At 42.5% G+C, this 25,307-nt stretch overlaps 1 protein-coding gene across 5 annotated transcripts in view; it reads right to left on the bottom strand.

Moving 5' to 3' along the window:
- KCNAB1 (potassium voltage-gated channel subfamily A regulatory beta subunit 1) overlaps nucleotides 1–25,307 on the bottom strand; it is a gene marked incomplete at both ends in the record, with an annotated part of 324,812 nt that overhangs the window by 48,135 nt on the left and 251,370 nt on the right. For all 5 annotated transcript variants that reach the window (XM_084231608.1, XM_084231611.1, XM_084231609.1 and 2 more), the window contains 5 exons: nucleotides 1,043–1,086; nucleotides 3,192–3,236; nucleotides 7,048–7,092; nucleotides 9,281–9,360; nucleotides 14,097–14,134. In XM_084231608.1, coding sequence (XP_084087734.1) covers nucleotides 1,043–1,086; nucleotides 3,192–3,236; nucleotides 7,048–7,092; nucleotides 9,281–9,360; nucleotides 14,097–14,134 — 252 coding nt within the window. The remainder of the gene's footprint in view (nucleotides 1–1,042; nucleotides 1,087–3,191; nucleotides 3,237–7,047; nucleotides 7,093–9,280; nucleotides 9,361–14,096; nucleotides 14,135–25,307) is intronic.

Raw genomic sequence — 25,307 nt, 5'->3', positions numbered from 1 at the left:
CTTTTATTACAAAAGGTATAATAATTCTGTAATATATACATGTGTAAGAAAGAAAGAAAAATTTCTCACAACTCTTATAATCCTCACAATGAAGCAGAATGGTTAATTCTATACAATGTAAGAGTCCTAGAAGACTATTTCGTTTCTTATTTATTTCTAAGCTACACATAATTTTGAGTACCATTACAAAAGCAATAGTACAGTGAATCAACAACTCAGTGGTAATTTTCTACAAGTTTTTTCTCTATGTGTAGAACCTCTTTTTCAAAAGTACAAGACCTTAACATCTGTCCACACAAAAACTTGTATGCAAATGTTCATAGAACATTTTTCATAATAGTCAAAAAAATGAAAGCAAACCAAATGTTCATCAGCTGATGAATAGATAAACAAAATGTGGTATATTGATACAAAGCAATTTTATTTGTCAGTGAGAAGGAATGAAGTACTGATACATGCTACAACATGGGTGAACTTTATGCTAAGTGAAAGAAGCCTGTCACAAAATATCACACAGGTGATCTCATTTATAAGAAATGTCCAGAAGTGTTAGATCTATAGACACAAAAGCAGACTAGCAATTACTGGGGGCTGTGGAAAGGGTCCAGAAGGGATGAGAAGTGACTGCCTGGACAGTCACTTGGAGGGGATAAACATGTTTTACAATAAAGTTATGATTATTGTACAACTCTAAATTTAGAACCAATGAATTGTACACTATAAGGGTAAAATTTTATGGTATATAAATTATATCTCACTAAATGTATCTAATTTTCAATTAAAGCTCTTTCAAGAAGTCTTATGGGAGTGTTTTATTAATGTTAGCATAGCTATGAATGAAAATTCTAGAAAATTAGGGCTTTTTCTTTTGAAATCCCATTCTCCCCTCTGCCCAACTAATCCCAGAAACAAACTTGGTTGACTGTGGTTCTTTTTATAGAAAATTTTTCCTCCTCTATATGTGTTTTGAGCCAATTTGATTGATACCTTTCTTGAATCAGCATCCCACAAAGGAAAATAAGATGGAAGCAGCAGTACCCACCTTCAATAATATGTTTTCTTGACAACCCTCTTTCCGTTTCAGCTCTAACAAGAAAAAAGAAGCAAAAGACTTTGAGTGGGGGTGTGTTTTTATTTTAAATTGCTGTTTCAAAAGTACAGAAGAATAATCATTCGTGCTTGAAATGAATTGCTAATTTTATATCCCCTTCTTGGCAAATTCTATACCACTGAGGGCTGAGAAAGAAGGCTGGTGGGCAGCACACTGAGCCCCTTTTCTTTGGAGACCCCAGGAGATGACTTAACCTTGATGCCACCACACCTTACTAATGTAATTCAGGCACACCATACACACACACTCCGTATACAACTTGGCATATGATTCAACCTTCCCACTTTATTTTTAACCAATTCAAGCCGGGGTTGGGGGGGAAAGCCTGACACAAGTTTGTGATATTATTGTTAGCTTTTGTGATATTATTGTTAGCTTTAGCTTTTCTGAGCAAGGACACAAATTTGACAGTGCCTTCTGACTTACATAATAAATGCAACAATTATTTCCATTTAAAATTTGATGAACCAAGTCATCCTTAACTTAGAATCATAAGGAGACAAACTTTTAACCTTTTGCCTTCCCAAATCATTGTAAATTCTGATTAATTAGAAACATGATCCTAGAGTTTTAAAGCATTAATGAAATGTTTCTCCAACATCAATATCTTTGGCAGGTTTTTCTTTTTACAACATAGCAGTTCACCATCAACCTTGGCAATTTGGAATGAGTTACAAGTATATTAGATCGTATTGCATGAGGTACTCTACTACATAATGATACTTGAAGATTGTCTTACTTCCTGTTGATTTCTAAATTATAGGCTAGATTTTTGCATACCAGAGCAAAACACCAAGCCAAAGGCATCAAGAATCGGACATAGACAGAATAAATCTATGTTTCTGACAGGGCGCCAAGTTGCTTTATTTTTATGTAGACCACAATAGCAATAAATCCCCGAATGCCATCACTCTAGCATTATAGTCATCATTTGGCTCAAAAATAGCAATGAAATATGAGTGTGTGTGTGTGTAATCATGTATATTTTGCTTAGAATATTCTTAAAGAAGAACTGCCCTCTGCCTTCATTTTTCTTTTTTTTTTTTTTTTAAAGATTTATTTATATTTATTTATTTATACAAGCACTGGGCACAGTCAGAAGCACGGGAGGGTGAGAGAATTCACCAGAGTCAGAGCGGGGAGCAGAGCAGGCAGAAGGACCGAGTACACACTGAGGGGAGCAGCGGGCGGCAGGAGAGGTCTGCGCGCCATGCGGGACCCTCCTCTGGTGGCCGGGGAGCAGCCGGGGATCGAACTGGCGCTGCAGAGGCTGCGGGCAGCTTCGCAACCCAGCGCTCAACCGCTGCGCTACCGGGGAGGCCCAGGGAGGTCAATAACCGTTGATTTGTTTGTTTGTGCTTGTTTGTTGTTAAGACAGAAATCTTTGAGCATTCCATGAAAAGACATGTGGAACAGCTTGCTGTCTTCTTGCATATTGGTCAAAGAGGCCCAACTTCTAAGTCCTGATGAGTAATGTAAGTACCAGTTCAAACAGCAGCAGGCCCATCAGAAGCCCATTCATCCTGTGAACCTTGTTCTGCATTCTGCCACAGAGAAAGGACTTCTCTTTCATTTGATCTGACAGCAAGTGATACAGGAAGCTTCCTGTTATTCTCCAGCGAGAGGGTCCTTTTGATTAGTTCTTTCAGAGCCCTCTGCAGAATGATCAGAGACTTACACGTGGAGCCAGACAAGATATTTTTATCTTTACATTCCGTGGAACTCTCAGTTTTGGCAGATTTGAGTAGCTTTTCTTCTGTGATGCTATGTGCTTATTTTTTTCCCCTGAAATCTGAACTCTATTTTGGAAATGTTTCTAAGTATGAGGTTGGTATTTGAAAATCTCCATGAATCACTTAGTAACAAGTGACCACATGATTTGCACTAAATTTCTGTGGGAGCATCTTGCTAAAACTGACTCCAAGGCAAATTGCTTTTCCCTTTGAATGAGAAAAATACTCTTTCTTTCTGAATCCATTAATTTTAGTACATTAGATACAAAATAGTTGCCTAAAGGATAAAAACATAAATTACTAGTTGTTTCCTGTTGAGTAGGGAAAATACAAAGTGTGTAACTTACTTTCCACCCCAGTAGAGTTTAGTTGTTATGACCAGGCTGGACCTCCTGTATGTTAAACAGACAAACACACACAGAAGAAGATTAAAGACATTTGAAGTTATTGTACTGAGTCCTGTTATTATTTATTTATACTATAAAATACAAAGAACCCATTGTACCTCACATTTAAATAATTTGGTAAAGAGATAAATTTGTTAATCCATATCACTGAAATGTAAAAAAAAAAAGTTGGGGAATGGGGATGATGTCAGGTCCTAGTGGAGAGGTGGAAGGGGGTCATCTTTACCAGGAGGGGCTGGAGGAGGGGTCTGTGACATCAAATAGGAGACTGGGTGGCCGCAAAGCAAAGGTCAGTGGTAGCCATGGGGGTAGGAAGCGATCAGCGAGAGGGAAGGAAAAGGACTTCAAGAGTAGATCGCTTTAGCAGCTCAAGCAAATAGCTACCGACTAACAACCACTTATTTATCATCTGACAAAACACAGATTGAGTGAGAATTTTTCCTGGGGTAATTTACCCTCTGCCAGGGACTGTGGACCTAAGTGGCTCTGAGTTATGACCTTCTAACCACAACTTTCTCCCATAGGAACTAATGACATGGAAATACAAATAATGAACTCAATAAGAATAGTAAGAAAAAAATATCTTTACGTGTCTTGTTAGATAGAAATGTTATTTTAGGAAAACAGTCTTAAAACCCTTAAACTGTAGCTTTTATCACATTACTCCCAAGGGGATGAAATGTGGTTGTCAGCAAATTTATCTTCCCAGAGCCACACCCAAAGGTAAGAAATGTAATTTTACCATTCTGATGGTAGAATTAGAAATATGTCTTGAGAATGACAATCATAGAGTTTAAAACTGGGAGGCAGGTCTCACTGTGATTTAGTTATTCGAGGGATATAATTCAATTGAACTGGTCTAAAAAAAAATCATTTGAGATTCAAAAGTTAAGGTCATTCTTTGGGAGTATTTGTAATAAGGCATTTAAAATTCCATCAGCCTTAGAGTCAATGCCTGGGTCCCTCAGCTGTGAAAGCCTGGTATGATTAATGATAATCGATGGGGAATAGCAGTGACAATTCTGACAATTTGGTTGCGACAAGAAAAATTTGTAGAAAATGTCAGCAACCCTGTGCCACTGATGTTAATTCCCTGAAAAGTAATTTGAATCATTGTAATGAAGGGTCTCCAGATGTATGCATCTGGAGAGTACACAGCCCACAGTAGCTGATGTTCTTTCTGGGTTAATCCATCAGCCTCATGATACTTATTATAGTAGCAATCTGCCACAAGGGAGCCAGCAAACATATTCAGAGCTTCAACAAAAGACTGGATAGAATATTACAAAAAATGAATTCAGCTTTTCCGATTATTCAGAGCAATTGAACCTGTCAAAGCTGCACACTCTATCTGAAAACCGCCATAGATTTATTTTTTCCAAAGTTGGGCTTTCTATAAGATGTTTGGTCGATATGGGTTTGCTAACATTTATGGTCAAACAGCAAGATTAGAAAGCAACCTGGCAAATGCTCACTGAGCCCCAAAGGTATTAAAAGCAATTCTGTGGAGGTGGAGAATGATAATCCAAGTGTTTTGGTTTGACACGAGCACAGCCTTCAAAATACCCCTGTACTCCTTCACAGCACTTCACAGTTATGCCATCCATTTTACGGTGGGGAAACCAAGACTCAGGGAAGTGAAGAAAGTTGTTTTGAGAAGCACAGCTAGCAAGTGAAAACCCCAGGACTAGAAGCCAGTGTGAAACCACTGTTATAACTTCATGCTCTCATGATAAAGTTTGTCTTTGCACCAGTCTTGTGGGGGCAACTGTGCGCTGAGACCTATATTCTGCAGCAGGGTGATAGCTGGAGTTTTTATTTGCAAGACTAAAAAGCAGTTTGTGAAAAGTACATGCTAACCCACTATCTACAAAAGATATATTATAGTCTCTGCAAGCTATGTAGAGTGGGGTTAAAGTTTGTGAGGTATCAAGGGGTAAAAAGCAATGGCATGGACACCTCCCCTCCTTGCACAGGTGAGCCTGGGTAGCCTACACCTCACTGCGGATTCCACTGGACTTTGAGTGAATTTACCTCTAAGATCTCTGTTCTAGGTTAAATTGTGTGCCCCCCAATACGTTAAAGTCCTAACCTCTGTACTCAGAATGTGAGCTTGTTTGGAAATAAGGTCTTGGCAGATGCAATTTGTTAAATTAAGCTGAGGTCATACAGGAGTAGGACAGGTCCCTAGTTCAACATGACTGTTGTCCTTATAAGACACACAGACACAGGAAGGGGGAGCAGGCCATGTGGGATGGAGGCAAACTTTGGAGGGCTGCAGCTCAAAGCCAAGGACTGTCAGAGATGGCCAGCCACTGCCAGGACTCAGAGAAAAGGAAGAACCCAGAGTTTCTGAGAACATAGGCTGCTCAAACCTGGATTTTGGACTTCTGGTCTCTGGAACTGTGAGAGAATGAAGGTCTGTTGCCTTAAACATTCTGTCTGTGGCACTTCGTTATGGGGCAGTGATACAGTCCCATATTGGGGAAGGAAAGGTTGAATATAGTTTATTCTTAACAACCTTACAGTCCCTGGAGAAGGGAATGAGGAGAAACGAGAGGGAGAAAGTAGGTCACCAAAGTTGTTCACATCTTCATAAATTTCTGGTTTTCCATTTCTGCAAGGTTCTCTATTCCTACCAAATGTTTCGCCAAGAATGAGGAGTAAGCAACCTCAGGAAGACAAGGAACTTGGTTCCACCATTCTAGTTTCTTCTCCTGGAGGGTGTTTAAATGATGTGTACAGAGACATAATAAAACCAGTTTCAAGCTAATTTCTAAGAATGTCCATTTTGCCTAGAATAAATTTTATACCCTCTTTGTTTACACACATGGGTCCAAGGCTCTTTGCACACCTGTCTCACAAGTGTTCTAGAAATGTTACTTATTTGGCCATTGGCATATATTATGCCAGAGTGGAAGAGGACCCCCCAAATGTGCCCATTGATCTTTATTGGGTTTTGCCTGATTCTATACTCACATTGGCAGGAAGTGGCAGTCATGGTTGACACTCATAGAGCCATGTGGGGGATGGCCTCACCGCCCCCACTGATGTGACGGGATCCTGCATTACCATAGGCTCTTGTTACATAAGTGATTGGGTCAGGCAAGAGGGGAGCTCTGGTACCAGGAACGATGCTGGCTGACTGTGTCCAGGTAAGAAAACACAGGGACATTTATCCCAAGAGGGTCTTGCTTCATCATTTCTTTGCATTCAGAGTTATTAATAAAATGATGAGTGAACATAAATAGGTATGTACAGATAATCAGCTCCTTGACCATAAATGGCAGCACAAGCCATAAAAATATCATACGCCTATGTACAAATACCTCAGGAACATTCCCTCCTCCATTCAACCCCATGGAGATTTGTTATGCTATACTAGTCAATAATTTCTGACACACAAGTAATGAACGTCTGGTATATATTTTCAAACCACTGTAAATCAGTCTTTTACCAAGAGTTGACTTTTGGGGACAGTCTTTTGGTCAGTTATCAGACCATTTTTTTTAAGAAGTGGGGTACAGGCCAGAGTCGCAGAGGGTAAGAAGATTCACTGGAGACAGAGTGGGGAGCAGAACAGGCAGATGTACCAAAATACACTGCTGAGGGCAACAGCAGGCGAGACAGGAAAGGTCTGCTGTACCAGGTGGGTTGCTCCCAGCCGGCCAGGGATCAAACTTGTACCACAAAGGCCGCGGACAGCCTCACAGCACTATGCTTAAACCCCTGAACCACCAGGGAGGCCCCAAAATAAATCTTTTGAAAGGCAAATAAATGATGGTGAATGCATTACCTCCAGCCTTTCTTTTTGATGATGCTTCCCAGTATCACTTCAGCCCTGGCAGGGAAACAGAGAAAGTCTTAGGATACAGTGACCTGGAAACACAAGAGTCGTGCAGAACACCAGAGCCATTCCTTGTTTGAACTCTCAGTGCCCACATGTCCTGAAAATAGAAGCCGTTCTCAGCTGGTAGCACAGTTTCCGCTGTTTCTGCTTGTGCCTGCAGAATGCTGCTCCGGAGTATTCCAGAAGCACCTGCCAAATACTGACATGCTGGCAGGAGAACGCCTGCCGTCCTGATACTAAGAAACAGTGGAGTCACTCGGCAATTTGGTGTTTTTGAACTGCTGATTCCATATATAAATGTTCCTCTTGGCAGCGTCCAAGGGTCCAGATTTTCCTTCTAACTGCTAAGGTCTCCATCGTGACCGGAAGGACTATGAATCTCACACGGTTTAGACAAGATATTGACTCCCAGGTGATCTTGCAAATAAAAAAAAAAACAAAAAACAACACCCATGTGTGGCTGAGATGTCCCAGACTCTGCAGGTGCAGTGGCCACACAGACAATGCCTTGGTTTCCAGTGATAAACGTGTCACAGGAGCAAGATAATAAGGCGAGGAGCGAAGTGCTCCTTCTGCCCCAAGGTTTTGGAGAGGTGTGCTGAAGATATCCCTCTGCCCTCTCATCTCCGTCTACCCCAGCTGAGACCCAAATTTAAAGAGACTAAAGCTTTGTCCACAGTCTCTCCCAGGAAGACCAACATTGTGAGAAGCAGCAGGACTCAAGGGGGTGGGGACACCAGTGGATATAGCACTTTGTCCATCAGGGTCGCCTAGATGGGGATTATTTGTCTTTTTTTTTTTTTTTTTTATAGAGGCATGCTTTATTTATTTGTTTGCTGGTTTGTTTGTTTGTTTTGTTTATACATGCACTGGGTACAGTCAGAAGCGCGGGAGGGTGAGAGAATTCACCAGAGCCAGAGCAGGGAGCAGAGCAGGCAGAAGGACCGAAGTACACTGCTGAGGGGAGCAGCGGGCGGCAGGAGAGGTCTGCGCGCCATGTGGGACCCTCCTCTGGTGGCCGGGGAGCAGCCGCGGATCGAACCGGCGCCGCAGAGGCCGCGCGCAGTTTTGCAACCCAGCGCTCAACCGCTGCGCCACCGGGGAGGCCCGGGATTATTTGTCTTAACTGAAAGTTCTGTCTTCGTTGTCATGTCTGGCCCACAAGGAACTGCAATGTGGGTTAGCTTTGGAGCACACCCCACACAGATGAGCTCGGGGGTTCCGTGTGTCACTCCAGCCCACTGCCCCCACTCTTCTACCTCACAGTTGCCTTTTGCAATCTTGCATCTCCCAGTGGGAGCCTCTTCCCAATGCACACTGACAATCAATCAATAGTTAATTGGAATAGATTATCCTTTATCACAGGAATACAAACCATTTTGTGACTCATGCCTCCTTTTTTCAACTTTCATACTATCTGGTACTAAACAGGATTCGACAGAAGGTACTGAGAAAGGGTAGGGTGGACTCACAGAAAACATCAGAGATGTGGACTCTGAACCTCCTTGGTGGTCCTTAAATACAGGCCTGCCTTTGAGGAGGAGGGATCCCGTGCAAGAAAAATGTGCTAAAACCAGGCAAAGATGAACCCGATTCAGCAAGTCTCCAAGGTGACTGTAATTCTCACCTGGAAGGATGTACATTAGACTTTCAGCCAGCGTGCTCCAGGTCTGTCTGAAATGTGTGTGCTGGAACCTGGAGGTATGTGCTCTGTCTTAGGGGGGAGCCCTAGTCTAGGGCCCCACACCTGCCCTCAGTTCCTGGGTGTGATTGTAACTAGATGCAATTTCTCCAGCAAAAGAAGTGAAACCTCTGATAGTCCCTCTATCCTTAGAATGGGGTCTGCAATGCCCTCTTGTAAGTGATACTGGATTTATTGGCATCTTTGGGTTCTTCCTTTAATTTCTTATCTGCCTATAGTGCTAGGTGCGGGACAGGCCTGCAAACAGAAAGGCTGCCCCTGTCTCCTGGCAGAAAGGACACGCCATTTTTATTGAAGGTTGAGGAATTCTGGGGCTAGTTATGAAAGAATGGGACTAGCCTCATTCATTTGCTCACTCTTCTATTCAACTCACATTTATTGATCTCCATTACCCCTCCACCACCTGCCATTGCATGCAGGCAGAGTCTCTTGGCTCAAGAAATGAAACTCGAGAGGCACAAACAGGGACTGACTTACTTTCCAGCAGCATACACCTCCGCAGTGTCAAAGAGATTGACTCCACTCTCATAGGCAATTGTCATCAGCCGTTCAGCGACCTGCAAGAGAATGGAAGCCAGTGAGGAAAGGCAACAGCGTCTCTAAGCTGGGGGGCACCACTGCCTCCTCTGGTGGCTTTAAAAACACTGAACGCTGTTGCTTATTTTTCACAGGCATATTAAAGACTCAAAAATAAAAGAATATATGGGGTGAGATTATCCTTTCCTCAGACCAGGCAGCAGGGACTCACTTCAGTGTTGGGTAAGTCAGCCGGGACACAGGGAGATGGATGATTTGTGTTTCTCACTCTGCTTGGAAGACCTGGTTTGACAACATTCTCGGTGGCATCAGAATCTGACAAAGAGGGTCATGTGTAACACTGGTGTCTCCATTTCTCGTCTTTCCCCAAGTCGATAGGTTTTGGCAGTTGAAGCCGCCTGACCTAAAAGCTTTGCCTTTTTCCCCTCAAAGTTTAGCAGATTGTGCTGACAAACCAAAGACTAGACAGAGCTGTGACTGTTGTAACACTCCTGCCACGCACATTTCAGCAAAATCCCAGGAGCCATCACAGAGCAACCAGTCAGCTGAATGGACGGGGGCTGAGGTATGGGCAGAGAGCACCCTGTTCTCTGGGGACCCGGCTCTCACGGGCAGCCTGCAAACATCGCCATACTCCTTGTTCTTTCTTTTGTGCTGTTGAACCAAGTGGCAGATGTGTCAGAATATAGAGGAAGCTATAAATAACAGCTTGAGGGTAGGCATAGAGGGACAGTGATACGCAACGTGGAGAGGGGCCACTTTTTGCATTTTGTTGGGAGATTTATCAGTCAGTTGAAATATTACACAACTCACAAATAATGACCATTGATTTTTTCATTTTATTTTTGATTGTAGGTTAAAGTTGCTTCATCAGCATTTCCAGGATAAATTATTTTTCTGTTGCTCTAAATATTGACCTACCAAGAAAAGTGTTAGGTGAGCAAAATGGAGTCCATGAAACTCTTTTAGAATAATAGCAGCAAAAGAGCCATTACTGTTTTTAATTTGCTGCCATTAGGATATTTATCCTCCGTAGAGCTTAAAAGCTCAAGCAAGAATAGCTTTCCCAGTATGACTGTCCAGTGTTTTACAACTGAACAAGGGTTATATGTTACCCTTGTCACATGATACACTGGTGGATGATTATTGGGAAATGTGCATAATATATCTTATCTAGAGAGAAACTTTAAGATGGAGAATCGTGGATAGAAAGTTGACTAAATGATTGCTGGGATACTTCCCAGCAGTAGAATTTGAAGACTTGAATATAGAATAATTAAATCCAAAGACCAGTTTCTGGCCTGGTTTGTACCAATTAGTAGATAAGATCAATTGACATCTCTGTGTCTCAGTTTCTTCCTCTGTAGGAAGAGGATGATTCTGTCCCACTCTCCCAGGGAGCCTGGAGGCCTCAGGAGGCTGAGCTCACCTGCTTCCCCTGGGGTGCTGATGGTAAGAAAGCTCATTTGACACATTTGGTCAATAAGATTTGTGGAGATTTGCTCTGAAGTTCTGGAAACACTTTTCGTTGTTTTTACAGTTTCTAGAATCAACAGTCTTTCTACAGTTATTGTTCCAATTGAGGCCTAGAATTCCTGCAGCTGTTTTACTACTTGAGGGTAAAGTCCACACTCAAAGGAACCCGGGGTCAAGAGAATCGCTGGGAAATGGGTGGGAGCCACTGAGTTAGCCCTGAAGCTGGTTCTGTTTCTGCACTTCTTGTTTGAAAGTTAAAATGATGTTTTCCCTTGTTGGCTAAGCCAATTCATTATCATCTGCAATCAACGGGACCCTAAGTACCTTAAGGATGAAAATGTAAATAAAACTCTAAACCTTAGGTGCTGGAAGATGGTAACATACCTTCATTATTATTTAAATAAATTATCATTCACCCATGTTAACACATTTCTTGGTTTTATGAGGATGCCAAATCCTCTTCAGGAGGTGCCTCACAGAGGTCTCCAGTTTGGTGTTTGGGTCCCTTTGATCATATCCCTGTCAAGTGGGTGTTCAATATGTGGCTGAACTTGCCCCTAATGGGGACATGGCTACTTCCGGAGGGAGCACCCGCCCGTGATAGCATTGCTCAGCATGTTACGGCAAGAATAGCTTTCCCAGTGTGGTCATCCAGGAGTCCATATTTACACCTGCTTTGTGCTGAGCTCATCTGAAGCCAGAGAGAAAGCTGGACGGATCTGGGGAGGTGTGATTGCTGCTTTTGCCTGCAATTTTGCCACATGGAAATAGGTGAACCCCAGCAATTCAAGCACCTGAGTGCCTGTGGTCTGACACGCCTCCTCCTTTTCTCTGCTGCTGTCTTTCTTCGGGGACCTGGGGAAGCCACAGCCACTTTCTGGCAGGACAAGCATTCGTCCTCTAACCTGCATCCAAGCCGGGAGACTGCAGCCTTTCATGACATTCTTGTTCAGTTTTTAGAATCGTAGTTTTGAGATGATTCCCTTCAGAAGCCAGCTGCGCACACTGACCTGGGCTGGCAGCAGAGTTGCCACCAAGGGCAGAGCAGAGATGAGACAAAGGAGAAATGATTGTTTATGGCTGGCCCCTCTGCTCTGTTAGGGGACATATTTTTGTCTTTTGTCCTGCAGGCCTGTCCCAAGGCTGTGCACACTGGTCACAGTGGATCTTTACTTCTAGACCTGCTTACTTGTCACCTATCTCATATTTGATACAGTCATTGGCTGTTACTTTGCTAAGGGAGGACTTTTCGCCATGCCTCTCCACATACTCCACCCGATGCCATCGGTGTGTTGCCTCTGATAGCAACCCTGGACCTCCAGCACAACTGAAGGACTTGTCTCCCTCACTGCTAGGAATGCTGCCGTCAGCTGCCTCCGTTAGTGTTTCCTCGCCCAATGTCAGGTCTGCATCCCAGGGCAGCCTCTAGCCTCTAGTAAATGCTCAGTCTTCTTGCTCCAACTTGGGAGAACTCTGCAGGGCTGTCTCAGCTTTGGAGGTCCACAGGGAGTCAGCTGAGGTCATTGTTGAGTCTCCATTGTGGCCCAGTTTCTCTCTGCCCAATCCTGCTTCCTTCCCTGTCCTGCACTAGTCCTGAGGGCACTTCCAAATAATTGTCCTGCATGTGAATCTCCTTCTCAGTGTTCATTCCCCAGGAACTCCCCCCACCACCCCTGCCATGCAACAAGCCCTCTGTGGTGACCTATGCCCAAAGGGGTGGGGAGGCATTCAGACAGATAAAAGTATGCAGCTAACACTTCTCCCCCCAAATCTATGAAATAACACTGGTGACCTTGGGAGCTGTGGAAATGACCACCAGCTCACCTACATTTCTCCTTAGGGATGATGTTAAGAACTGTTATAGGGCAGCCCCGATATAAAATGGGTTGCCTGACTGTGGGTCCTCACCCACGTGCCTAAAAGGGACTTATTAATACTCCACTGCAGGCACACACAAAAGGTTAATAAAAGGTTTATTTACAAGGGAAGGGGAAATGAGGAAATGTACAACTCAGGGAGAAAATAGAGAGATAAAGTCTTAAATGAGTCCTACCCGATCCGCCGACCTGGAAACCCAATGGCACCCTAAGAGCTGACCGCAAGCTGAGAGCTGGCGGAGAGCCAAAAAAAAAAAAAAAGGAGCCCTCCCAAGGCCCATGTATCTGGTTTTATGCCAAACCTGGCTGCTTAATTCCACCCTCAGGTTCCAGCAACCTTCCCTTTGGTGGTGATGGGATTTGTCCTGATGGCTTTGGTCTGGAGTAGGGGTGGTGTCCACAAAGCCTGTATGGAATTAGGTTAGGACATCCTTTTCCCCCTAACAGAACTACCTTTATAAAAAGTTTTTTCCTGGACCAGGCACGTCTCATTAACCTAAAGTATGACACTGCTGCATAGAGGCGCATTTCAATTTGCTGATGTGACTGATGATTGTTAGTAAATCTAATGTTAGTAAGTCTCACTAGTCAATGGCAAAGCAGACTGGATCCCGCTGAGAGTTTTAGGCAGATACACTGTCTGTGCCTTCTCTGTAGTGTTGCAGGTAAGCAGCAAAGATGAGAGGGATTGGGGGTGTTCCCTTAGGGGAGTTGTTAACACTCAGTGAGTGCCTGCATAGTTCACTTATGCTATGAAGATATTCCCTAAAGGCATGAGAAAATCACTGTGGTAAGCTTTGTTTTGAATGTGTTAATGAAGATTTAGAGGAATTTTCTGGTAAATATAATTGTTATGGCTGTCACTTATAGTCTGCTATTTACTAATCAGAGGACTGTGTAATCTGACTTGCCTAACATGGTCAGTCCCTTCAATAGACCTTCAAGGTGGCCATGATCATACCATTGGACATAGAAGCAAATGAGCTCAGAGGGTGGATGCATTTGCCCAAGGCATTGGGACCGATTAGCTGGGATTGACCAGGAATGGGATATCCCAATTTAAAATGGGAAAATTCATGCAAACTGGAACCAGTTGGTCACTCTTGGTGAAACCAAAACAAGCAAACAAAACCAAAATAAAAAATGTTTTCATAAGGTAACTAAATATTAATTCCTAACTGGCTTGTTCTCTAACTATTGAGCCTCAACACAATATAGATTGATAGCCTCAAAGGCTATTAATAGACCAAATATAAAAACTACAAGAAACAAGATGAAATTGAAAATAAGCTTCAATTCAATCTTAACTATTTCCTGTGAATTATCCCCATAAAAGGCCAAGACCCAACCCTGAAGTTCTGCATTTTCTTGGATCAGCATTGTAGAAGCCAAAAGTAACTTACCTCATCTGAAATTTGACCACCAAATGTCACCCATGTTCCTAGAAAGGAATAAATATTTGTATATTATTCACAATCATTCTTCTAATATTGTGCACAATGAGAGTAAACACTGTTTCTTGGGTCAGAACAACTTTGTTAGGATTTCCCCAAAGGTACCTGGATAAGGAGCACAGTGGACTAAAGCTCATTTGCCCCTCTTTTTTCAGTAAGTACTCCAGCAGGAATCTGTGCCTCTATGGACGAAGGAATGACTTTTCTTCACTCAAAGTTACCAGTATGCCGGTGAGAGCCCTATCCTACAATATGCTTTTTTACTGAAAATGGATCTGCCATATACACCCAACAGTTTCACTTCTAAGTATCTCACCACCACCCCCCCAACACAAAAGCACTAATCTGAAAATAAACCTGCAGTCCTATATTCATCGCAGCACTATTAATAATAGCCAAGATATGGAAACAACATTTAGGCGCCAGAACAGATGAGTGGTTCAAGAAGATGTGGTACACACACGCACACACACACACACAATGGACTACTACTCAGTGATCAAGAAAAGATAAACTCATGCCATTTATAGTAATATGGATGGGGCTGGAAGGGATTATGCTAAGTGAAAAAAGCCAGAAGGAGAGAGGTAAATATTGGATGGTTTCACTTATGTGGAATATAGAAAAATCAAACAGAGGATCAAAGACAAACTTTAAAATCAACCTTAAAAAGGGACCATAGATCTGAGGCATCTAGAAGGGAAGGGAGCAAGAGAGGAGTGAGGACAGAAGGGGTGAGATTGCAGTGGACTATATGGGTGCTTTGGTGGCGGGAGAGCTATGGTGACCACATCTGAGGGGAGAAATCCTACAGTGTTCAAAAAATTAACAAGGCTATAAAACGGTAGTACTTCACTGAAAAAAGATTAAAACCCATAAAAACAAAATGCTTTTTCTTCTACTAAGGGACCAGGAATGCTAGTGTACAGGAGGGCAGAGCCCCAAGACCACTTTGACCCCACAGTTCTGAAAGTGAAGGTAAGATGTCGGGTTATAGTTCTTCTCTTCTTTGCCTCCATGTAGGGCTATTTTGCATTCCCTATCACCTTTCAAAAGAACTCTTTCAGGTGTCATCTCGCCCCCATTTTCAACCACTCCCCCCCACCCTGGTGTGACACTCAAGGATCTTTCTGTTATGACCAGACTCCAGAGTGGAAATCTCCATTGGTTTGGGGCTGGGGGTGGAGGAAGTGGCCAGAGTAAAAGGCGATTCTGGCCTGCAATCATCTCGTTCATTTATTCCTTCTTTGATCCAGTTTCTTTTCTGAATACTAACACCTGCAAGGCAACCCAGGTCCTAGGGACAGTGAAGTGGTTGACCAAGTTCCTTTCTCCCAGGAGGTTACAATACAACTTGACACATAGTGCAACTGAGGCAAACTCAGGCTGTAGGGGAGGTAGGGATCTGCCTAGACTGGAGAGGTGGCACTCGGGGAAGCTTCCTGTGAAGCGGAAAGGAACAGGCTTTCCAGGTGGAGGTGAGAGCATGGGCAAGGCCAAGAGGTAGAACATCTCTGAGTGGGCTGAGATCCTGGGCATGTCCATTGGACCAAGTGATGAAACAGTGCACAGAGGGAGAGGTGCTGGAGGGAGAACAGCCAGGGTCTGGGCAGAGTTGATATTTGGGGAGACAGGTAAAGAAATGCTGTTGGAATCTTCTGTTTTGTATTTCATGATGACAGAATTACTACATATGGAACACTTTCCAAATGCCAGGCAATATGCAGAAATTTGTATACCTCTATCACTAATCATTTGACAAACTTACAAGGCAGTTTTATTATGCCTGTTTCCAGATGGGGAGCCTAACCTCATTCTTCCTAATAAGTGGAACATTCAGCAATATTCATCCTGCTGCCTCATTAGGAAATTTTCAATTTAATTATGACACTTGGATTTCATACTCCATAGAAGCATGTTGATGTAATTGTGCTTTTTCTCTTCTTGAATCTTAGGGACTAAAGCAAAGTTAGATAACACTTTGCATGCTTAGAGGTTGCAAATGGCCACCCCCCAGGTTGTACACTGCTGGTAGACTATTTTACCCAAGTAGAATGATATTGACTCACTTAGTATTTTAATATATTTTTACTAAGGTACCAATATTTAAATTGGCAAAATTTCCTCAGAATGTCTGACTTCCAGCTTCTCCTAATCAGAGGGCCAGTGTCCCCACAAAGCAGAAGGCCCTGAATCTCAGGGGCATCATCGTTTGTGGAAGATACGTCCCCACACCTTCCTTTGTGTTTTCACGCAAAATCAAATAACACTTGTTATTGACCACCACATATTTACTGCTATTGTTCTTACTATAAAATTAAGAGAAAAATGAATTTGTGATCTAACTCAAGAGCAGTCAAATATTTGAAGAAGAAAATAAGAGCGTACTTTTTATTTTGATACATAGGAAGACTATCCAAATGAAGAATGTTTGCACAGAAAAATGACAACTTTAGGCACAATAATAAAACTGTCTATGACTGGTGTACAAAAAAAGATAGGCGTTGAGAAACTTAATGGACTAAAGAAATGCCAGTGTTTGTTTTTGAATGAGAATAACATAAGTGATCTGCTATGAAATGCAATTCTCTATTAAGTGAAAAAAAATTGCCTGGGCATCAAAACCTTTTATAGACACTTTTATGAGTCTCTTTAGAACGCAGCAGAAATTATGTGTCTAGAGAATAAACAAGCATTTGGAACTGTGAGTGTAACCAAAAACACTGTAGGTAGCTCAGTATGTTAAAATTACTGTTGAGAACTTTCTGGATAGTTACATGATTGGTGGCATTTTCTATTGCAGCAAATAGAACATAGTTATAAATAATAGTGCACTGTTAGCTATATTTATTTGTGATGTTTGGAGAACTTTGAAGGGGGTCAAAGAATTTTTAGAAAATGAGTCTCTGAAAGGCAAAACTTTAGGAAACGGATCCTTCAGAAAGTTTGCAGACCTTTGGATACAGAATGCTCTGCTCCAAGTTCCTAAATGCTTCTGCAGACCAGCTCATACAAGAGTGCATTTGGCATTGAAGCTGTCAAACAACAGATAGGAAGCAGCAGTACTTTGGAGGGGCACTGCATCTCAGTCCACTAATCTCCTCATTCACTGGGAATAGATCTGGGCTAAAAAGCTAAATGGGACAAGCTGCAGACTCAGTATTAATAACACAAATTAGCTCTTCTTCTGTATCTTGGAGCAAAAACAGGTCAACATTTGCTTGATGAATGTGCTGGCTTGCTTGTGCTATGATGCCAAAGAGATGTGTTTGAGCTGCTTGTGTGCTCAAATGGAATTGTCCAACCTCTACTTCTCCCCATCTCCAGGTGCCCACCTGTCCCAACCCCCTTCTATTCTCTGCCTGCAAGACCTCCAGCAAGGATGGGGTGGCACAGTATGGCAGGATCCTCAAGTCACACTGACGGAAGAGTTGCTTCGTACAGAGTACACATCCCTCAGATGGAGAAGGAAGGAGGACAGGCCTTCCAGAGAGTGGGACTCTACATCATTTTCTCTTCTATTCCCCCACCTCTCAGCGAAGGTGGCTTATTTGTTAATATGATTCTCAAAAACCCTGTGACAGTTTTCTTAATCATTTTTCTGCCTCTAATTGGAACATGTCTTCTTAAGACCTATGATGACGTATGATTATTTCACTGTGAAATCTCAAATTAATGGGATGTGACTTAGGTAATTTAGTAAACTGACACTTGTTATTTCTACCCTTTCATAAGCAGAAGGTATATAAAAAGAATTTTGAACTGTTATTCTGTCTTCTGATGAAACTCCTTCATGTCCCAAGAAATATATGCTTTGAAAACCTGTTTGGTTCCCCGGGAGTCCATCTACCATGACATAAAAAATGATTGAGCAAATGTAAAAAGAAGAAAATAGCCTTTGCGCGCGTGCGCACACACACACACACACCCTCATTGTGCACCTATTTTGGTTAATTAGTTACCTTGTCAGTGGTTTACAAGGTAATTGCTTGTGGGTTATTCATCCAATAGGCAAACATGTTTATCATTTAATGACCTCTTTGCTTGAATTTGAAGACATATTTAGACATTTAGATGAATAATGTTAATATCTCATATCACTACTGTGCAGTATCAAAATGGGAAAGTGAACATTGGAACAACTCTAGTAACTAAAATGCAGATTTATTTTGAGTTTCGCTGTACGCTTTTCATTCCAGGATGCAGCATTGCTTTCTGTGTTCATGTCTCTTTGCTCTCTTCTGACCTGTGACAGTTCCTCATTCTTCCCTGTATGTTATGGCTTTGGCACTTCTGAAGCATCCTGAACAAGACTTTGTATAATGTCCTCGATTTGGGTTTCAACCATTTTAAGATTATCAATTCGGTGACTTCCTTTTCTGTATTGCATTTTGACTTGATTATGGTTTGGATATTTTAAAAATAAGTAACAAGAAGAGAATATATACTTGTAATTATAATATTCACTATGCCACAGTTAGCAATTCTTTACCTTTTCATTCAACAAGTATTTATGGATTCTCCTATGTACCAGGTATTGTATTACATGGTCAGGATACAACAGTGAACAAGGCTAGTAATTATTTCTCCCTCTATAGAGTAGACTAATGGGGAAAGGTAAAATAATTTAAACATGTAATACTTCTGAATGCTAATTTGATAAATAAAATATAAAATGCCCAGTGTTTAATGATGCATCTTAAAGAGTATCATTTTTATAAAGCAGAAATTGGTAAAGCATGAAATGTTGGCGGGGGGTGTGAATGTTGAGATTTTATATAGGGCAGCCAGGCAAGCTTTATAAATTAAAAAGAAAAGAACCAAAGAAAATGGAGCTTGTCATGCAACTGTTTAGGGGAACAGTGCTCCAGTGGAGAAAGGGGGGCCTCTCTTGGCATATTCAAGGTCCACCAGAGGCCACTGTGGCCAGAAAAGAAAATGTGAGGGCCAAGTTCTTGGAGCCAGATCTCATGGGCCATGTCAACTATAAAAAGGACCTTGGGGGCCTCCCCGGTGGCGCAGCGGTTGAGCGCTGGGTTGCGAAACTGCGCGCGGCCTCTGCGGCGCCGGTTCGATCCCCGGCTGCTCCCCGGCCACCGGAGGAGGGTCCCGCATGGCGCGCAGACATCTCCTGCCGCCCGCTGCTCCCCTCAGCAGTGTACTTCGGTCCTTCTGCCTGCTCTGCTCCCTGCTCTGGCTCTGGTGAATTCTCTCACCCTCCCGCGCTTCTGACTGTACCCAGTGCATGTATAAACAAAACAAACAAACAAACCAGCAAACAAATAAATAAAGCATGCCTCTATAAAAAAAAAAAATAAATAAAAAAAAAAAATAAAAAGGACCTTGGAGAGGCCGATGAAGTATTTAGAAGAGAGAAGAAACAGTCTTTGCTCTTTGAGAAGGAGCATCTGTGATGTTGCGGACACACTTCTGAGGTGGAGGCTGACATACCAGTTAGGAGCTGCTGGGATAATCCAAGTGAGACATGCCAGTGGTTTGGTCGGAGGTGGTGGCAGTGAGGATGATATGCAGTGGTTGAAGTGGTTAGATTTTGAAGGACAGTAAGTAGGATTTGCTGATTGAAAGGACATAGGATATGAAAGAAGGTAAGACTAAAAGGGCAACAGCAAGGTCACAGCAAGGGGAGAATGGAGAGTCAATTCAACACATTTCACTGTGGGTTGAACAGTTTCAAGTTTTGCAAATTGAGCACAGGACAACTCCAGGTTACTGGAGTCCAGCTGATCAAATGATGGAGAGGTATTTAATCTAGAGGTACTTAGAGTTATTCATTTCACATCACCAAAGGATTTTAGGTAGAGGTTTAAAATCCAGATGTCACTGAATTTAGACAATGCACCAAGCAAATTAAAAACATGTTCACTATCTCACTGGAATAAAATTAGTACTCAAAAAAGAGAGCTGGAGGTGGAAGTTTCCCTCCAAAATATGTGAAAGCAAGACAAAGAATATAAGGCCAGGAGCAGTGCTGATTAGGAGGAAGGGGCATCGAGCTGTTGGCTGCCACCTGAGGTCAGGGCCATGGCATTTCCTGCATGCACTGTCCCCTCTGAGTTGTGGGTTCTGAGAATGGAGTCCTTCCCCATGTCATTATGTCTCAATCCCACCTATTCTTCAGGACCAGAAATTCAGCCTCAGTCCAGTGCTGCTGGACATGGTTCCTCTATGCTGCCACTGGTGAGACAAAGTGTGGTCAGCTTCACTCTTAGAACATTTTAGAATATGGTTCCGTTAGATTTGTGACACTAAGAAAGTTCAATTTCATGTATCCTAGTTTTCTTTTACCCCAAATTTGGGACTTTCTGCTTTTTTCATCTCTATAATTTCATGATTGGATGGTTGGGCTTTAAAAGGAGAAGTCCTCCCATTTATTCTTCTATCACTTGGAGAAAAAGCATCACTGCACTGATTACAGCTCAGTGTGACTATATAACTTATATTTACATGTGACTCTCCCATCAGACTGCAACTATCCCCAAGGGCAGGGATAGAACTTAGTATAATTTTTAGTTCTAGACACCAAAGTGGAGCCTGGCATACAGTCGGTGCATAATCATTGTTGGCTCAGTAAGTAAACATTTGAAAGCACAGGCATTCTGGCCATCGCAGAATACCACTTGCCCCACATGGATATTTTCCCTCACTCCCTGTCTTGGGTCAGTGATTTTTAGCCCCGCTGCACAGTGGAACATCCTGGGGAGGGCCTTTAAGTGGTCTGCTGACCTGACTCCTCACCAGGCAGTTACAGCAGAATTTCTAGGAGCATAACCCCAGCACCCCAAACCTTAAAAGATTCTCAGAGAATAACAGTTGCAACCAAGTTTGAACACCACAGTTCTAGATGCTTCCCACATTGTTATTATAGCGTTTCATCCTTTCCTTTACACCCTGATATTTCTTATTCATTCTTTTTCTCCACTGTCAGATGGTTTGCCCAAAGTTCAAGGAAGTAGCAGTGGCGGAGTAAGAGCAGGGGTGTGGAGACACAGCACAGCTCTTCCTGGAATATCAGAGTAGCACAGTTACCTGAATCTTCATCTTGAGGCAGGAGCAAAAACAAACAGAAGCAAATACCTGGAAAGCGGGCCTGTGGGGAAGTCTCAGATGGTAGAATTGGGGTGTGAAGACAGGAGCAGAGGTGAATAAGTGGCTTCTGCTCTGACTGCCTCCCCTCACAGAGAGTGCAGAGCAGAGCAGTCACTGCTGGAGCAGGAGGTCGCTGGTGAACCAGTCAGGGACTCGGACAGCCTCAGTTGGAGGTCTGGCTCCACTGCTCACTCGCACAGGGAGGGCAGGTGATAATAACCAGTTCACAGGATTAAGAGGATTCGGTTAAATTCGTGAGTGTTTAGCAGTGTTTTCCATGGATGCAGCACATTAATTTCTAATGTCAGAGTAATGGTTCCTATGCCACAGGGGCCTCAGGCCCCTAGAAACCCACCCTGAGATTCTGATTCTGCAGATCTGAGGCTGAACAGGGGCATCTGTATATCTAACAGTCATTCCAGGTGGTCTGGAAGCAAAACAGCGTTCAGGGCTCTGCTGTGGCCACTACAGATAAATGAATGCAATTTACATGTGAGGACCCGGAACGCAGCCTGAGGCTCTGCCTTTTTCAAAAGGCAGACACAGCACCCTGCCTTGTTCTGGTTTGCATCTGTTGATGTTTTCCACAGAGTCTGGCCCTTATTTTTGGATCCAAGCTGCAGCCTGGTCTTTCTTTTTTGGCTTCTAGTGTATTGCTAATGAGCATCTGGTCTGAGTTAACAAATGTGGTAACAACTTAGCCTTTTCTTTTTTACTTTGATTACCTTTTCTGGCAACCAATAATACCACTCAAACTCTGGGGGGCCGAGGGATGCTCTCACACCTGCACTTTATCAAAGAGCTGAAAATAGCAATAAAAGGAGGCAAAGAAGTGGTAAAGGCCACGTGGAAGAACAGTGGGCCTCTCAGGCAGGTGAAGTGCAAGCAGTATTCCTGTTCACAGGCCACTCTGCAAGGTCTGAGAATTCTACATATTTTACAGATGAGGATGTGGAGCAATGGGAAGTGTCTTTCCACAGTGGTTAGTGGTCTCAGGGGCCACAGTCTCTCCAATTGCCATGTTGCTTTCCTGTAATGACGCTCCCCTAGCCCCTCATCCTTCTTCTCCAGCCAAATGATATTGCCGCGTATTTGCTCTAAATGCCTATAACAGCCTGCCTTCACCAAGCGTCCCGTGTTCTCTGCCAATGCTTCCCCATCAACCCTTCCTGATAAGCTGTACACAGGTTTCTGTTCCCACACTGCCTCGTCAGTGGAGGAGGGACAACACACTTGTCCCCACTCTTTTGGGTTTGCTCTCTGCTCCTGGACTCTCCCAACTGCACTGAGGAAGGGCTTATCTTTTTTCCATGAAACCTGATGCTTAGAGTCGTCCCAGGGATTAAACTCAAAAACCTGAAGAAGAGTCCTGGGCCAGAGCTGAGAGCTGGCAACAGGGCCCATCTTGGAGATTCTGGGTCAGAGTCTCGCAGTGGGAAGGCACGGGGACAGGAGCCCCGTCTTAGATAAAGCGAGCTTGGCTGAGATTGGCTGACTGGGTCTCCGAGAAAAATCTGTGAAGAGTTGACCCTGAACCTTCTTCTAAAGCCCCTGTGTGGGTTTAAGGGTTTGAAGGTTAAATGACTGGGGTCAACGGGAGGTTCTTCACGATCCTTCTAAAGAATGTACAAATATTTGATGTTTTCTCTCTTTGATTTAAAGTTTGATGTATTCAAGTGCCAAGGGATGCTGCTAGCTGCATTTTGTTTTAAGATTTATTTCAGGGCAAATTTGCTTGGAACCATTTTTGTTCTGTTTCTCCATTAATCTGATGAGTAAAGTTTAAACACAAGTGTATAATGATGGAAGTAGGATAAATGAAGAGGGCAAGAAGTTTAAAAGCACTTTTGTGTTATAAAGCAGAATTTCAAAGGTTGCCATTTCTCTACGTGGGCTGTTGTGAGCAGACCACAGGAATTTCAGTGCCCTGAATATTTCCCCAGGAAAAAATGACCCACTCCCCACATTTCAATGTTGCTGCTTAGACTTCCTTATGAAGGTCTGACTCCTGGATTGATTGATGAAGCATGTAGATTTGTATCGAGATTTGTATTTTTAAAAGAAAACAAAGTAAAAAAAATCTTAATTTTTCTCAGTATGTTTTAATTTTTTGCCCACACTATTAAAACGAATATAACTACTTTTATAATCTGAGGCAAATAAAAAAAATTTTAGTTACTTTACTGGGAAATCCATTCAAGAGTTTTAACAAATTACAGTTCTTCCTACTTCCTGAACATGAAAAAGCAGCCGAGTTTGTATTTGTTTGTATTTTGTCCTAAGTTTCTTTGTCAAAAAGCCTCATATTTTCTTGAACTGACATTTACATGTTGAATCTTATTTCTTACAGCAAGGTTTCCAGGGCACTCATCCCCAACAAGCCTAATTAATGCCTTACTCTCTGTGTTCTTTTAAAGAACTCCTATGAGAAATGTATAGAATAGTTAACATGGGTGAAACAAGAGAGTTTGAATAAAATTAGACACCTCCTGGGCCTCCCTTGTGGCACAATGTATTAAGCACAGCACTTTGAAGCTATCTGCAGCCTCTGCAGTATAAGTTCGATCCCCCTGCTGGCCAGGGAGCTACCCACACAGCGCAGCAGACCTCTCTTGACTTGCCTGCTGCTCCTCTCAGCAGTGTATTTCAGTAGATCTGCCTTTTGTGCTCCCCACTCTGTCTCTGTTGAATCCTCCCCCCCCCCATGCCTCTGGCCTATGCCCCACTTCTTGTATGCATAAATAAATCTTAAAAAAAAATTAGATAGCTGCTATGGAACATTAGGTCTTAATGACAATTACTGTTATTTTAAGCAAATTCAAATATTTTCATTATTTTATTCTGAAATAGGATCCATTATTAAAATTGAAAGTCAATTTTTTTTCCCCGTGAAATCCTAGCATAAGACCTTGTCATAGTATAAATTTGCAAATATGTTTTTATTTCTTTTTCTGGATTTGTCTTTCCACAGTAAGTTATTCTGTATAAGAACCATCTGGAAAAACACTACTGTCAAAAAGTTAGAAAGTCAATGTGACCTCCTTTATACTTTCTTTTAGCTCTGTAAAGGCCACATCAAATCTTTATCTTTGTGCAGGGATATATTTTTTATATGTTTCAGTATGTTATTCTCCCCCACACAGTAATAATTTTGAGTAACTTGGGTCTATCTGTACATAAAAAACAGTGTGTACTCATAGGACTGTCAAGATATGCTAAGAAATAAATTTTAATTCCATGGAGAAGCACAGAAACCCTCTTAGTGAAAACAAGATAAGGATAATACATTGCAAAAAAGAATGAAAACTATTTTGCCAGTCCCTTCAAATTCCCCCTTTGGGATAGGAGTGCCATGGTGTATGCAATATTAAACATCACTAATGAAAACTCAAAGTAGGAATACAAAATGATTTGTGTACTTTTCAACCATGAAGTTTTGAAATGTAAGAGAAATAAAAATTGATAGAATATATAAGTAATAATTTAGCAAAAGCTTGAAGATTAAAGGTTCCCAATGCTATTATATCCAGATTAACAGTTTCCTAGATTTACATAGAAAGACTAGTTAATTTTATTTGCACCTGATGGATACTAGCTACTAATGATTTCATCTTTCTTTTACTCTATCATGTTCTTTTCCTGATGGAAAATCCATAGCTGTATCAGGATGGCGGGATATTTTTGCATCTCCCATAGAATTATGCCTAGATTTTTTTTTATTTTTTATTTTATTTTATTTATTTTTTTAAATTTTCTAGAGGCATGTCTTATTTATTTATTTATTTATTGTTTGTTTGTTTGTTTGTTTGGTTTATACATGCACTGGGTACAGTCAGAAGCGCGGGAGGGTGAGAGAATTCACCAGAGCCAGAGCGGGGAGCAGAGCAGGCAGAAGGACCGAAGTACACTGCTGAGGGGAGCAGCGGGCGGCAGGAGAGGTCTGCTCGCCATGTGGGACCCTCCTCCGGTGGCCGGGGAGCAGCCGGGGATCGAACCGGCTGCAGAGGCTGCAGGCAGCTTCGCAACCCAGCGCTCAACCACTGCGCCACCGGG

The sequence above is a fragment of the Talpa europaea genome (genome assembly GCF_964194135.1).
Source record: "Talpa europaea genome assembly, chromosome: 4".
NCBI lineage: Eukaryota > Metazoa > Chordata > Mammalia > Eulipotyphla > Talpidae > Talpa > Talpa europaea.
The sequence above is the reverse complement of the archived record's forward strand: the minus strand, read 5'-3'. Positions and strand labels throughout refer to the sequence as shown.